This window comes from Excalfactoria chinensis, chromosome 1 (assembly GCF_039878825.1).
Source record: "Excalfactoria chinensis isolate bCotChi1 chromosome 1, bCotChi1.hap2, whole genome shotgun sequence".
Classification (NCBI taxonomy): Eukaryota; Metazoa; Chordata; class Aves; order Galliformes; family Phasianidae; genus Excalfactoria; species Excalfactoria chinensis.
This window is the reverse complement of record NC_092825.1, coordinates 181271975-181287675: the sequence shown is the minus strand read 5'-3', so window position 1 is coordinate 181287675 and position 15701 is coordinate 181271975. Positions and strand designations below refer to the sequence as shown.

The following is a 15701-nucleotide window of genomic DNA, read 5'->3' as shown; positions in this document are numbered from 1 at the left end:
AAAGGAAGATGGGAAAAATGGCTGAACAGTAATTTGTGTTTCTTTAGACAACCTGGACCTCTCACCAGGACAGAATGACTTAGATGGGGAAAACTGAGTTCAGCTCAAGTTTGATCTGGAAAGCAATGCCTGGAGTACCCGAAGTCATCCATCAACGGTGACAACAGCTAAATGCCCTGGTAAATTTGCTGTGTTTCTATAAAGCCATTCCTGTGTTAACAGTAGTTGCCAATGCTAATGCCTTGAATACAGAAAACGAGTGTGTTTGTTTGTTTGTTAGTCAATAAGTTGCAAGACTGAACTTCTAAAGGGAGTTTTAGCTGAAAATACATAGCAAATGCCACTGTATCTGTGCACTGTTAGGTAGTCAACAAACAACATATAAAATAGCTACCAGTATATTACCCTGCCCTGATACAGAAAGGGTTTCCTCCAAACCAGTCTGCTTCAGCAGACAATTTTACTTAAAGGACTTTTTATACCCTTAGTGTTGCACCAGCTCTGAAGTACCCATCCCAGGGTGGGGTTTGGTTACTGCCACTCACTGGTCATGGTCATGTTTGTCAGATTCAATCCTACAAGCTCCATTCCAGTAGACTTAACCAAGCGAGAATTATTGACAGTCATGCAATATGATTCCAAAGATATAAAAGGGAGACAAAGGGAATAAAATATCCCTGCCACTGCAAAGCCCCCCCTAAAGAACCTTCCCTCCACATGCCCAGGCAGCCTCTGTGCTTACCTTCCTCAGGATGCTGGTAGAGCTTTGCCGCAGGTGGTGAATTGCTCCCTTCTCGAACTTTTTCAGCCATACCCAGTCTCCCTGTGCACAATACAGGTGGGTGAATGATAGAGCGAGTCTCTGAGCAAGAGTTAACACTGACACCTAGCTTTGAATTCCAGATCCTCGATTTTGAAAGTGGATAAAATACTTGGATTGTGTCTTGCAATAAAGGTCCTTATTAGAGATGTTGCCACTTAAAGGCTCTGTCTTCTAAGAAAGCTTCTTCACATTGCCTTTAGAGGGTGGCAACTCAACAAAGATGAGACTAGGCAATACTGCGTACCGTGTTCTGCCTGTTTGAATACCTCAATCACACATAACTACAAGAGTCAGTTTGTGGGTTGGGGTAAGGTCACCTCAAACATTGGTAACTCCATGCTCGGGAGAAGCTAATTGTGGAATCATAGAATCATTTGAGTTGGAAGGGACCTTTAAATGCCATCTGGTCTAACTTCCCTGCAGTGATAGGGACATCTATAGCTCAAGCAGAAGCTCAGAGCCCTGTCTAGATTGACCTTGAATGTCTCCAGACATGAAGACACTCTCTTGGGCCTCCAGCAGCACCCATACCCTGGCATCTACAGTACTGTGGCTGAAGACTTTCCCCACTTAAGCAGCCCAATAAACCAAAGCAATGGTTTGTTGACTGTGTCCATACCTACCTCATACAAAGCCACGTTGGACGTTTCATGGGTGGCTGAATTGCTTTTTAAGGAACCAGAGCGGATTGTGGATTTCTGGCTCCTGCTTTCAGCTGTTACACTGTTTGCATCAGTCAGACTGTCCAATGTCAGTCTCTGGATGCAAGGAAAGCAGATGTAAGACAGTTAACATCTCTAGAGGTAAACCTCTACTCCAGCTCTGCCCAGGACATCCATGTCACCATGCTAGTAAGCTTTCCTGCACTCCCAAACTCTCCATATCACCTCTGAAATACTCCTAAGTAGTAACTAGAAACACTGCAGTAGTGCTTTAGGTGATGGAAGTGAGGAGGGAGATTTCAGCCTGAGTGAGTCACTGGGTAATTTCTCCTCTGGCATAGATAAGAGGCCTGTAACTGTGCCATCAACCTAAGCAGTGAGATGGCCTCACAGCAGTCCAAATGGTTGGCATGGGCCTGGCCTGTGCCAAATAGCAATCCCCCAAACAATACTCAGAGCTGAAAGGAGCCAGCCAACAGAAGCCAGGAGCAATTCCTAGTAAGCAGTTTGGTTGCAAACATTTTGTTTTAGGTAGTAAGGTGGTTTATCTATGTAGATATAAGCAATACTATACTTTCCAATCCTAGGAACAAAGAATAAGCCCTATCTATTAGAATAAGCGTTACCAAGAATACTATTTTACATTATAACAGCTTTGATTTCATTTATTTATTTATTTATTTGTGCATCTAACCTGAAATTCAAAACCTCTCAGCATATGGGGAAGTGTTCAGCATGAAGGGGGAAATGAAGCATTGAGAAATGGGTATGAAAGTACTATAAGCAAACCTATCTTTGAGTATCCTCTCAAGTCAATTGCATGTGTGGAAAAGCTTACCTTTTTATGCAGCTCTGGGTTGATAAAGATGAGGTCCTCCAGTGTCAATATTATCTTGTTAGGACCCCTGAATAGCTGGCTGTTCAGGATGCTATGCCTGGGAGATTTGGAGAGCTGCAGTTATGACTTTTAGCTAGGTAAGTCATTTGCAATACTGAATCATAGAATCATAGGAAGGACCTCAAAGAACATCAAGTTCCAACCCCCCTCCATGAACAGAGTTGCCAACTGCTAAGTCAGGCTGCCCAAGAAACCATCCAACTTGGACTTCAATGCCTCCAGGGATATCTAGCCTCACTGTAGTATTGAGATTATGCAACATGGTGGCACAGGGCTGGGCATGAGTGGGAGCATGATGACCTGACTTGGATGAAATCCTTCCACTAAAGCAACAAGGGCTGCCCAAATCATAGACAGCCAAGGCCATGATCCCAAAGAATCTCATCACAAATAGACATTTTGAATCAATCTGCTCACAAGCGTACGATCTGCTGACAAGTGGTGGAAAACCTGCCACTAATGGCCTCTTCTGCAAGGTGCTTGGCCCTGAGGCAGACACACTCCATGCTAAAACAAGGAATTGCCTGGGAGGGAAGCCCATGTCAAGGAATAGCTGTGGAAGGCAGCAGTCCATGGCAGGGAGTTGGAACTCAAGCCATTTTACAATTCAAGTGCAAACTGGCAGCGTATGCAATGCATACTTTGTTTTGCTTAATTTTCTTTTTCATTGTCCATCAGGAGATAATACTAGGTTTTAATAGACCAGCCTATCTGTGTGGTAAAGAAACAAACAGAAGGAAAGGCTGGAAGGGATGAGCAGTTTTCTGTGCATGACAATGCAGCGTGAAGGTCTTGGAAGTAGTATTGCTGATCCAGTACTTTTCGTCTCCGTCATGAGTGATTAGATAAAGCAGAAGACTGCTGATTCAGATCTGCTTGCGGGATCTGAGACAGACAGGATGCCTATCGCATACTGTGCAGCACAGGATAAATGTGCTTCTGGCACCTCCCCAAAACACTGCTGTTTTCCAAACGATGACTCTGGGCTCCTTTATAGACTTCTGGATTTGCAAAATTGCCACAGAGAAGTCAGAAAATTCAATGCCTTTATCAGGTGTTACCTGCTACTTGTCCAGCTTCTCTAGAATTGAGAAGGCAGATAAGATCATGGCAAGAAATGACATGCTGGCAAGGACTGTATGATCATGGACTAGTTCAGACAGGCTTGCACAAACCAATATGGAACGTTCCAGAGTTTCACTGGGATTCATCTGATTCTAAAAGCTGCCACACAGATATTTTATGGACCCAGGAAAGACGTTGAAGTCACACACTGTTGTTGTTTTTTAACCCACTCTTTCAATGATGGCTTGGTCTGACACTGAGCACAAAACATACTGTCTATGAGACAGTACAGAATTCATCAAGCAGGTGAAGAGAAAAGGGAAGGAAAGCATCCCATTGCTCCCGTTATCACTTTTCTTTTTGGTTCAGGGAACTCTGTTCATGCTCCAGCAAATATCTGATCGTCTGCTAAGACAACTAAAACTATTCCCAGAGAGAATATTTGATCCTCTTGGCAGTAGGATTCCTATTATTAACCATACTGTGGAAGGACTCGTTTTGTAAAATATCCACAGATTGCAACGATTTACTTTCTCATTGTTGCATGCATCACTCTGGACACTTTAGAATAGCACAGCTTTCCAGAGTTCAGAGTTCACCCATACATCTACATCACTTTGGCTTGTTTATTATCACCTTTCTCAAAGTGCTTTGTTCCAAGCCACCCAAATCAGCTTTACACAAAAAACTCATCACTCATGTACCCTTCGGCTGTCCTCCTGAAAACCTTGCTCCATCATTCACATCCTCTCCCCCAAGCATGGAGGAAAGCACTCTGCTTCCCACAGCAAAGACAGAGAGCAGAGTGACTCATTTAGGGTCATGCAGCAGAACCCTGGCAGAGCTTAGACCAGTGCTCCCCCATATGAACTCAGTTGGTGCTGTGGTTTAAATTTAGTCCCAGACATGCCCTTCTCTGACATAAATCACTGTCTGAGTCATGCTAGACATTTTATTTCCCTCTGCAGCTGGTCATACATCTTTACTCACAACTAAGCCTTCCCAGGCACAGTCTGGTACTTGCGGAACAGCTTAGATTTAGAGTAGGCAGAAAAAATTGCCTTTTATTTGTGTAATTGTAGAGGCTGGTGGCCAAGGAACCAGAAGCAGCTGTGCGTCATAAGCAGTGAAGCTGCTGGGGTGGTGTTTGTTGGGTGGCCTTATAATCATATAGGTTTGGAGGGATGATTCAGGAGTGAAGAGAAAATGTGTCTGGGAGTTATCTGCCAGGCAGTGCTGGATGGGATAATATGGGAGCCTTGCTCTGTTGAACACATTGCTGCTGAGTATACGCCTTCTAATTTCAGTCTTGTGCCATGGAGATGGCACCAATGACAGACAGACAGATTCCTCCATGGGAGGGTTTGGAGTGGAAGACTACTCTGGCTTAAGGCTACACAGTCCTTGCCAAGGAGCAATCCACTAAGTCTACGCTGGCTCTCTAAAGGGAGCCTCACTTTAACACAGAGAAAAAAGGAAAGAGGATCATCCAGTGTGTTTTGTAGAAAACACAATCATATTTGAGACAGAAAAGAAGGGAAGAATGATCTGGAGTATGAAAAAAGACATCTAATGTGGCAGCACACTGCATCACCACCCTGATGTTCTCAAAACAGATGCTTATTGTATGTATGCATTATATTCTATTGTTTTCCTATGTCATGCTTTTCACTTCCAAAGTGTTAGTCATCTTCCTGATGCATCAAGGCTATCATGCAGCTAATCCTTCTAGCAGCTGACAGCAATCCGGGCTGGATTAAGCATGAAATGGCTCCTTCTGAGACAGCAGAACCAATGCCCACTCTGTTCAAGCCCCAATCAATAAACAGAAGAGATGTTCCTCTAGATAGCAAAGACCACAGTCAAACCTGCAACACATGCTCCAAAGTGGTAACTGGTGTAAGCCTCGCACACAAAGTATAACTGGCTCTGAATCAAAGATGTTCTACTGTTCTCACCTGATGAGATAAGCCAGGCCCACAGCACACAGCACCAGGGCAAATACCAGCATTGTACCCAAGATCATGATTGTAGGCTCAATCCCTGTGCAAAGAGGTGAAAAATATATACATATAAGTGGATTAGAAAATCTCACTGATATAGTGAATAGCATTAAAATTGCCAGCATTAAGCCATTTGACTGCCAGGTCAAGTATTCACCTAGAGGAATGTTAGAAAATGATCCTTATTTGTTTTTAATTCATGAATATACAAATGTTGATTTTATCTGCAATGAAACTATTTTAGTTATATACTTACATGCCCTTTTTTTTTCCTTTCTATACCAGATCCAGAGACCCAGTTTTTCACTGATTAAATATAGACCCACAATGAAGAGATATGCTTTAGAGGCAACTTTAGAGACAGCTTCTGCAAAGTTCATAACTTTTGAACATTTGACCCTTTTCTCTCCAGGAACTGAACCACTGAATAAGCTTTATCATGTGGTACCAAACTGACTGCCAGTGAGAGCCATCAGTCCATCTGTTATTTTTCAGGGAGAAGAGAGAAGGGAGAGAAGGCTGAATTCTTCTTCAATGGCCTCATTGACAGAAAGTACTGGAGACAGTTTGCTCATGAGTTGCTTTGCTAGAGTGCTGAGGGAAGCTGACATGAACGGATGAGCTCAATTCCAGTGGGAAGTGTTTGTTGTCTTTGCCTCTTCTGTCTTCTATTTGTTTTTATTGTATTCTGTCTGTGTTCAGAGATCCTTCAACACAAACAAGCATGGAGAAGTCTGGGTTGATAAAAAGTTCATGACTCTAAGTCTCTCTTGCATCTAAATCACAGCCCACTTTGGGAGCACTGAGACATAGAGCTTCCCAGTGAAAGCTGCATGAAAATTGGTATAATTTTCCTGCCAGATTTGGACTTACTTTCTGCTTCAGCCCATGGCTCCAGTCTCTGATCGTAATCATGCACAAAAGTCACTCTGCTTTCATCTTCCAGCCTGGAACTAGAACTATGCACCTCCCTCTGAGAAGAAATACAGGTACTATAAAAAGTGAATGCTGTTACTCAACCATTTCTGAACCTTACAGACAGTATACAGGTGTAGACCAAAATTTCATTCCACCAATATGCAATAGAAACCAGGACAGCTTTCTCCAGGAGGTGTTACCTTGAGTAAGAGATTGAGGAAGATCCCACCAGGCAGGCCTGAAAGGAAGCGTTTATCATAGAAGACAAAGGGGCAGAGACATGCCTCCCATCCAGAAGGATTGGGATATGTGAATCAAAGAATCATTAGGGTTCAAAAAGATCACTAAGATCAAGTCCAACCCAAACCCACCCCCACCATGACCACAAAACCACGTCGCTCGGTGCCATATCTCCATATACCTCCAAGGAGAGTGACTCTATGACTTCCCTGGGCGGCCTGTTTCAATGCATTACTACTCCTTCTGAGAAGATTTGTCCCTCCTGGACAAATGCATTTGCCTCTTCTGTAGTTTGCCAGCAGCTGTACGATCAGTACATCTCCAATGTAGGAACTGGATTCAGTGACCCTTATGAGTCCCTTCCAACAGAGGATGTCCTCTGACTCTACAGCTCTATGATTTAAACCAGCTATGGCTGAACCAAGAGGAACATTTTTTCTCAACTGCTGAATGAAATATTCTATAGAAGTGGTTGATTTTGTCTAAGTCGTATCCCAGAACAGCAGGAGTAAATGCATGTTATTTAAAATAAAGATGTTAAGTGGAAGCAAATTACTTCCTATCAAATTGATAGATGTTGACTGTTAAATCTGGAAAACTCTTCCAAGCACACAAGAGTGGCAACTCGGTTTTAGTCTTTTCACTTTGAGGGGACTTAATTTACATGGCTATCACTCCGCGTAAGAGAGAAGATTAAATAAATAAGAGACATGGGCCATGTGACCATACAGCATCTTGCTTTGTCTTTCTTACCTCCAGAGCAGAGAACATCTGGATCAAACCAACAGCTGCAGTCTTGCTTGGGTGGGGCTCCTCTTGGAAAGTGAATGTTCTTGCCTAAGGGTTTTACAGACTCTGAAGACATGTCCAGCAAGTGGGTTGGGGAGAGCTTGCTCCCATGACCATCTGTGTCCAGTACCACATAGTTGCACAGCCACTTCCCACAGCTGTCTGTCTCTACCCAGTGGCTAAATCCATGGAAACTGATGTTTCTTGTATGCTCTGTTATATTAGATCCTGAGACCCAGGCTCCATTCCTCCGAGCACTGTTTATTGCCAGTGCCATGAAGTAAATGGCATCATAGATTGTCCCAAAGAGTGGAGAAACCTGTAGTTACAGGAGAAATTAAGGTCAGGATATAGTGCTGTCAACCTCTGGCTTGACATTTGCATTAAAAGATGTCACATTGCCTCAGCTATAAACTCAAAGATTGAAACCTGGTTTTGTTCTACAGGTTTGACATATGAAACCTCAGACTGATCACTAGGAGGATATATTAGAGGACTTGGGTATTTTACCTACAGTGAAGAATCCTACACTCAGTATCGTTAACCTGGGCTCCTATTACAGAAAAGGAAAAGAAATGGATGCTTTCAAGGCATGAACCATATCCTTCTGAAATAGATATCCATGCAGATCTGATAAAATGTGCTTTAAAATCATTTACAATTTCTGAAAGATCATAGTGAGATTTGAAGATTAGCACAGCTGAATCCTACATCTCATCAACATGATTCTCCAACTCTACTTCTGAAGTCTACAAGGTAGAATCTGTCTTTTCTTAGACTTTGAGATAATTGCCCTAAAATGTTCAGAAACATAACTTTCACCTTAGATTCATAGAGTCATTAAGGTTGGGAAAGACCTCTGATATTGCCTAGTGCAACCATCACCCCATCCCCACCATACCCATTGACCATATCCCTCAGTGCCACATCTCCATGGTTCTTGAACACCTCCAGAGATGGTGACTCTATCACCTCCCTGGGCAGCCTGTTCCAATGCATCACCACTCTTTCAGAGAATAAGTGTTTCCTAATATCCAACCTGAACCTCCCCTGGTACATCTTGAGGCCATCCCCTTTCATCTTACAAAGGCTAAGAAGAATAAGGCAGCAGTGATATTGTTTTACACGATGTTAATCACTTCCATCTAAATGCATCCATCTTGAGTTAACTGCAGTCAGGTGTAGCAAAACTAATCTGAGAGCCTCCTTTCACTTAAATTCCCATCATGGTTCTACAGTTGAACTCACTGATTGCATTTCATTCAATGAAAAGAATTATATTTTCAAAGCAAATGCAGGTTACATCCAACCTTCACCATATTTTTCTCAAAATACAAGCTCATACAGTCTCTTGGCTGTCCTTTCTATATAACTATTGCCTACCCCATGTTTTCTGTTGCCATATCCCACGAAAGTCCAAGAAAAAGAATATTTACCTGTGTATCTTCTAACTCACTGGCTATTTCACCATTTTCTTTAGCTTCCCTGAATGCATCATAAAATGTCCAGTTTCCAGACTCCAGTGTGATGGTGAGCACAGCATCATAAGCTTCCTGGAGCTTTCTGTCATTTTCGAGGACATAGAATGAGTTATTTGGGTAAGGAAGGCTGTAAAGTAAAGTGTCATATGGAATGAAGATGTATCTTCCATCCGTTAGTCCCATTTCCTGTGCTTTTTTGAGTAAGGCAGCCTGTTCCTCCCCTCCAATGAGCACAGAATGCATGCACAGAAGGATAACTGAAACATAAGGATCACAGACATTGTTGTTAATCCATTTGGGCTTTTCAAAATTAAATAGCTTCCTCCAGTGAAAGAGCTGTCTGAACTTCAGTATCTGGTCAGACCCTAATGGTCCCCTACCCACATAATGAGCCAAAGAAGTTGGGAATTACACTCATCTTGTTTGATCTCTGCAGGTCTGCAACATCTAGCAAAGGAGGCTGTGAGCATCATCCATTCCTGGAGTTGTACAGAAGGATGACTACAGAGAAATTCTGACAGAAGTGAGCCATGGGATAACATGCAGTATAATCATGGCCCTCTGCTCTTATTGACTGAGACAGGATCTTTCCCTTTATGTGCCTTAAGGTGGCATTGTGCACACAGTCATTAGCAGCACCCGGGCTCCATCCATTGATCCTGCCACTATCTGTAAGCCTTTTGGGTTGGATACTGTCTTGTTTTACAACTGGTTCATGATAGCCCATACCAGAATCTACATTTTTATCTGCACAAGATGACAGGGAGTATATAAACAGGAAGGGGAATGGTTTTTCATGAGGGTGGATAGTGATAGGACAAGGGGGAATGGTTTTAAACTGAGACAGGGGAGGTTTAGGTTGGATGTCAGGAGTGGCTGAGGCTGGAGGCACCCCTGGGTCCATCTGCTCCAGAAGGGACACCCAAAGCAGGATGCCCAGAAGCATCACATCCAGGGACCTTTGGAGATCTCCAAAGAGGAGACTCCAGTTCCCCCATGGGTGTCTGAATTACAGGAAACAGATAGATATGTCTAGGCAGAGATTTATCACATACTATTGCAGGGAGTTTAAACTGGTCAGATGAATCATCTTTGAAGCGAAACTTGTTCCTTCCAATGGTTATGAAAGCAATCCATCATCTCTAACTCACATAGAGTGTTGTGAAGGTGATGAGACTAATTCATCCAAGGTGGATTTGGTTCCCAGCACAGATATGAGCTCTGATAACACTCCAAGTTAGACAACACCTTGCTGCCCTTCTTAGCTGAAACGTCTTAGCTAAAATGCATCATCATCTGGATTTGCAGAGCTGGTTGCAAAGGTATACAACCAGGACTGGAGCTTCAGTACAGACTTCCTAAAGGGGTTTTGAACCAGGAAAAATTTTACTTGCTTTTCTCAAGATAAAACAGATGATTCTTTGCTACTGGTGTTATAAACTATCAGGGACTCTTCTACTGCTATAGTGTGTATAACACTGGGTTTCACCTCTGGTACCTCAGTGAACACTGGTACTGAATGACACAGCATTTCCAAAGCATAAGATTTCTGATAATCCATAGTCAAAACCACTAACAGAATAAAACTTTCCTACAAACCCCTCTTTACACTTGATAGGTTCAAGCACAGATCTGCATTAAGTACTACTCAAAATTTGATGGTGTAGAAGGCCATTTTACTCTATCCCCATCACGTACAAGATGCCCAGCATTCTTTCAACTGAAGCTCTGCTCTGTAAAGTTTAGATAAAATTCTACTTGACCTCAAAATGTAATTCCTTAGGCTATGCTCACTGGATAACAGTGGAGAAAGAAGTATAATGATAATTAACAAAAAAAAAAAAAGGAGTTAGACTCAAAGCACTTACTTTTAATGCCACTAACTTCTTTGATCTTGTTCCAAGTGTCTTCAATGCCTTTTTCTCCTTTACCTATGGATGTAACAATGCCTACAGGCAGCCCCTGGTTCCTGAGTGCGCTCGCTAACTTGTTGGATGTGTCCATCCAAACTGCCTGATTGGAAGCAATGATGCCAACATGAGCCAACTGAAAATACTTCATTATTGCAAACAAAACTCGGGTTGGAGAAGGCAGAGTTCTGGCAAATGCAGGGTGGTGGGTGGTAGAATCCAGTTTGTAGTTGATGCACATCCATGAGAAGATGGCTTTATTCCAGTTTTCCACTAAATATGTAGCCTCCTCACAGAAGCCGGGGTTCAAAGGGCCTATGAAAACTGAGGAAGTCTTTCCAAAGTCAATGAATCTAACCAAAGCTCTCGATGTCTCACACTCTTCTTGCAGGACCACGTAATCCAACCTCTGGCCAAGATCTATTGAAGGGTCTTTGCTTATTCGTTCCACTGCTAACCTGGCAGCAGCATGGGGGAAGGCTTTGGAAAAGAAGGGATCACAGTTCCAGGGTCCAAGCAGTCCGATTTTAAGAACAAAGCTATGTGCTGGGGAGGTAAGTATGGTTATTCCCAACAGCACCCACCAGACAGCATGGAAAAATGTCTTCATTGGATTCCTATTATTGATGCGATGCAATTCAGTGCGCTGTGGCAGCCCCCAGAGCAAGCTGTTAGAACACAGTAGGAGGAATGGCATTGCTCTAGAAGTGGGGAGACTTAAACTGAGTTCTTCATGAGGCCAAGTGGTGCAATACCAGTTGCTGGAAGAAAAGCAGATTACATTTGCTTTCCTGCATACAGATTTCTTCAGTGCGTGTAGACACAGCTGAATCAGCCCAAATTACTCAACAGTTCTCAAGGTGCAAGTGTGTGAGGTGCCAAGAATTTGCTTAAACCCATGGACATGCACCCCAAAAGGCCAGTGTACCACACAGGCAACCATTCCAAATATCAATTTAACTTACCATAGTCCTGAACTGCGCACTTAATAAAGATGTTTTAACATGTTTTGATGTCTATTTTGAAATGAGCCAGCGAAGAGAGACTCTGCTTGCAGCAGAAAGCACAACCCGTGGGTATCCTTCTCATTTGGAAGGATAAGTCCCAAATCACATAGATAAACACACAGGTAAGAACACACAAAGGTGAAATGCACTGAGCCAGCACCTTTTGCCTATCCCACTGAGTTCTGAACACATGTTAGGGCCCACATATACATTAATACACGCATACATGTACTAATCCATATATGCATGTACTTACAGACATAGATAGACATGCATAAGATATTAAAATTTGCTGAAAAAGATTTTCAAGGATGAACTTGTCCCACTTACCAGAGTCTTTCAAAGTTGGCAAAACAAAAGAGGCATCAACAGGTAATCACAAAACAAGGGAAAAGGAAGGTCATGATTCGATGTAGATAAAAATGCTGAACAACTGCCAGGGCAAAAGCCTTGTGTTCACTCTTGGCATAAAATACTCTTGGTTAAAGACTCAGGGCTGTATGTTTGTTGGGAGTAAAAACCTTACCCTTCACATCCAGGCACAGAAATCCAAAACCCACAACAGTTTCTCAACCACTGACAATGTCATCCCAGGGCTTAGAAAATTTGCTGAGCCAAACAGGTTTGTGTTCTAAAAGTAACGTGTCCCTTACCAGCCTACCTGGTCATTTCTGGAGAAGTATTTTTATCCTGGATCCCCAGCCTACAAGAGATGCAATGCAGAGCACCACACTGCAGAACATGCTATAAATACATTCACAGGTCCCTTATGGGGAGAGGTCTCCAGAAACAGCCACCAAGCAGCAGAGCAGATTCTTACTGGTGATGGTGGCTCTCCTTGGATATGATCCCTGCCCCAGGGTAAGGCAATGTGTAGTCGGCCTTCCCTGTAAATGTGCCTGGGTGCTCACCTCCTTTAGCTCGTGGTTTGCATGGGGCACTTCTGCTGGGATGCTCCCTGTAGTGTCAAAAGTTTCCTGTGCCCCCTTTGGTCAGGATCATGCTTCTCCTCCACTGTTTCATGACTTCAGGTGCATCATCCCAGGATCTTTAGCCCTCAGCGAAGAGAATTCCCAAGCTGCTTCCTTTCGAACTATCTCTGTGCAAAGACTTACTCGTATCTAACTCAGCAATTGTAGGGATGGCATCTTAAAGCTCTGCCCTTGGATTAGGAGGATTAGCTCCTGAGGTCTGCCCCTTGCAGAACTGCTGAGCCTCTGTGCACCACAGCAGTGATAGCTCTGCTTGTGCCCTGAAAGCAACAGATCTAGGAGCTACTTCAGGTCTGGGTTAAGCAGAATATTTGCTTTTGGGCTCCACCATACTACTGATGCTTTTCAGTTTCGTGCTCTTCAGCACGAAACTCAGCCCTTCAGCAGTACTTCAAGTAAGCCATATAAACTACATATGTTTCCTCCGTGTGTGTTCAGTAGTAGGTCTCCTTTTATGACTAATGATTATGGGAAGCCACAAAGTCACCCAGCAGCAGAGGGCAGAGCAGCTCTCTTCATTCATTTCCTTCTGCTCATTCACTTCCTTGCATAGATTCAGGAAGGTTCCTAGAAAGTTGCTTCAGTGATGGTTGGTGCAGCTCAAGACACTTATAAGGAATTACTGAAGTGCTTCATATTTGGAAAGGGCTTTAAAGGCACGCAAACTTCAAGCCTGGACTCAGGATGCTGCTTAGTATGCAACCAGCAAATTAAGCTTGCACACCAGGTTTTGATTAAAGAATGAAATTATACAAAGTTAGTGCAGATAGGAGTGTGAACATGAAAGTTTAATGTATGTGTATATATGTATATACAAATATACCTATTCTGAGATGACCTTTAATGGTGCCTTCCAACTCAAAAGAGATATTCTAGGCCAGGTAGGATGGGCAGCCTGGTCTAGTAGCAGGTACAGAGGTTGGCAGCCCTGCCCGCAGCAGAGGGGTTGGAGCTTGATGATCCTTGGAGTCCCTTTAAATCCGAGCCATTCTATGATTCTATGCTATAAAACATTCACTGTTGTCTCTGCTTTTGTTCTGACAGTGGTACTGCACTGGTGAATTCCATTCAGTGTCAGCAGTCTCCTCCTGTAGCACCACAGGCTCACTTCAAGGGGATGTTTATAGCATCAGAACATCCCATGTTGGAAACAGGCAATGTTTCGAGTTAGGTGTCCAATGATGAAAGACTAAAAAGTAGTTGACACAGAAGTCTTATTAGTATACTTACCCTGACTCTTAACAATATTTTTTCTATAGCCAAGTGGGCTGAAACCTCCATCCCTTCCTCCCTTCTGCTTCTTGCTTGCCAGTGAAAGAGCAGACCCTCGTGCAATCAAATAATGCCAATGACGGGAGGCCATCCTCTATATGAGAAGCTAGTTACCTCCAGTAGTTCTGCCCTGTCCATCCTATGCTTAGGATACCCAGGGCTGGATTTAATTCTGCTAGATCTACACAGAATCATAGAGTCAGTAAAGTTGGAAAAGACCTCTAAGATCACCAAGTCCAACCCCAACCCATCCCACAACTCCTAGTAATTATGTCCTTCAGTGAACCCATGGTTCTTGAACATCTCCAGGTATGGTGACCTCCCCACCTCCCTGGGCAGCCTGCATCAATAATCACACAGCTGAGGCAAAAAAAGAGTAATTAAAATATGCTAATAAATCAATCTGTCTGGAATTATTGTTAAAGATCCTACCTATGCCTCCAAAGGTTGCTTTTTCCCCCACATCTTAAACTTATCACTGCTGCAAACACCCACATCATGCAGTGTTTCTCTGCCGTGCTGTTATTTGTACACCATCAGATTCCCAGTGCTTCTGCGTTCACTGAAGTGAGTGGGAGCTGTATGTATTTATGCATCCGTAGCACTTCCCATGGGAAGGCTGAGCTGCAGCTGTCTGGCTTTGCTTTAAACGTTTAGAGCAGAAGAGGGTGCTCTAATCTCTTGCTCTGCTCTCCTAGCAGCAGCCTGGCCAAGCGTGTTGGAAATAAAACACATTTTGTAACCGCTTATCCCCGAGGGCCCTGCTGAATAAAGCTGATTTCACTGGAACCCTCTGCAGCCAGCAGACAGAAATGGGGAATGCTTGGCTTCTGTTACCACACTCCCAGCAGAAAAATTTCCATCTCCACTTATTATAGAGAAAATCAAGGGAGAGCAGCATAGCAATGCTTCAGCTTTTCTTTTTTTTCCATGTCCTCTGAGCCTTAATTAAAAGCTCCAGCCTTGGAGGATCTGTCAGGTTCCCATGTCTATTATTCCATCTGTTAATTAGCATCAACGTTAAAGATATCCACCTCACGTCTAGTGTGTCTGGCTTCAGCTTCCTGCAATGGGATCTCACCCTGATTTTGCCTGAGAAACAAAAAGCCAGGAAGCACAATGAATATCACCTCCCAATAGGCATTTGCACACAAGAATTAGATCACATCCTATTCATCCTCTGCACAAGATAAAGATCTCCTTAAGGCTTTTGCCCTACAGCATGCTTCCAGGAGTTCATCCTTACAACACTTTGGACATTCATCTTTATAATTTTTCCTTATCCCTCTATTGGATAAACTAGAAATAGTATCCATGAGTAAGCGTCACTTTTATATGGGTGAGTATAGAGGCGATGCCATCATTTGTCACCTGCTTTTCTCCACTTATAGAACCACAGAATCATTAAGGTTGGAAAAGACCAGTAAGGTCATCTAGTCCAACCACCCACCCACCACCACCAGGACCTCTAAAATTCAGTAGTTGCAGCAGCACTGTTTGCAACCTCAGCTCTGCATTCCTTAATACAAATGTCTTTCTTGGAAGTACGACATAAATCCTTTGTTGTATATGAACCTGCTGTAGGAAACGTGCCTAGCAGGGGGTTGGACTTGATGATCCCCAGAGGTCCCTTCCATCCCC

General features: G+C 43.2%; 1 protein-coding gene across 1 annotated transcript in view; it reads right to left on the bottom strand.

The window, feature by feature from the left end:
• The window catches only part of GUCY2F (guanylate cyclase 2F, retinal), a 43788-nt gene extending 32302 nt beyond the window's left edge, over nt 1-11486 (bottom strand). Inside the window, exons 1-7 of the mRNA XM_072356782.1 lie at nt 10748-11486; nt 8835-9136; nt 7363-7717; nt 5407-5491; nt 2324-2420; nt 1447-1581; nt 743-823 (exon numbers count right to left, since the gene is read on the bottom strand). Coding sequence (XP_072212883.1) covers nt 743-823; nt 1447-1581; nt 2324-2420; nt 5407-5491; nt 7363-7717; nt 8835-9136; nt 10748-11486 — 1794 coding nt within the window. The remainder of the gene's footprint in view (nt 1-742; nt 824-1446; nt 1582-2323; nt 2421-5406; nt 5492-7362; nt 7718-8834; nt 9137-10747) is intronic.
• Between the last annotated feature and the right edge of the window lie 4215 nt (nt 11487-15701).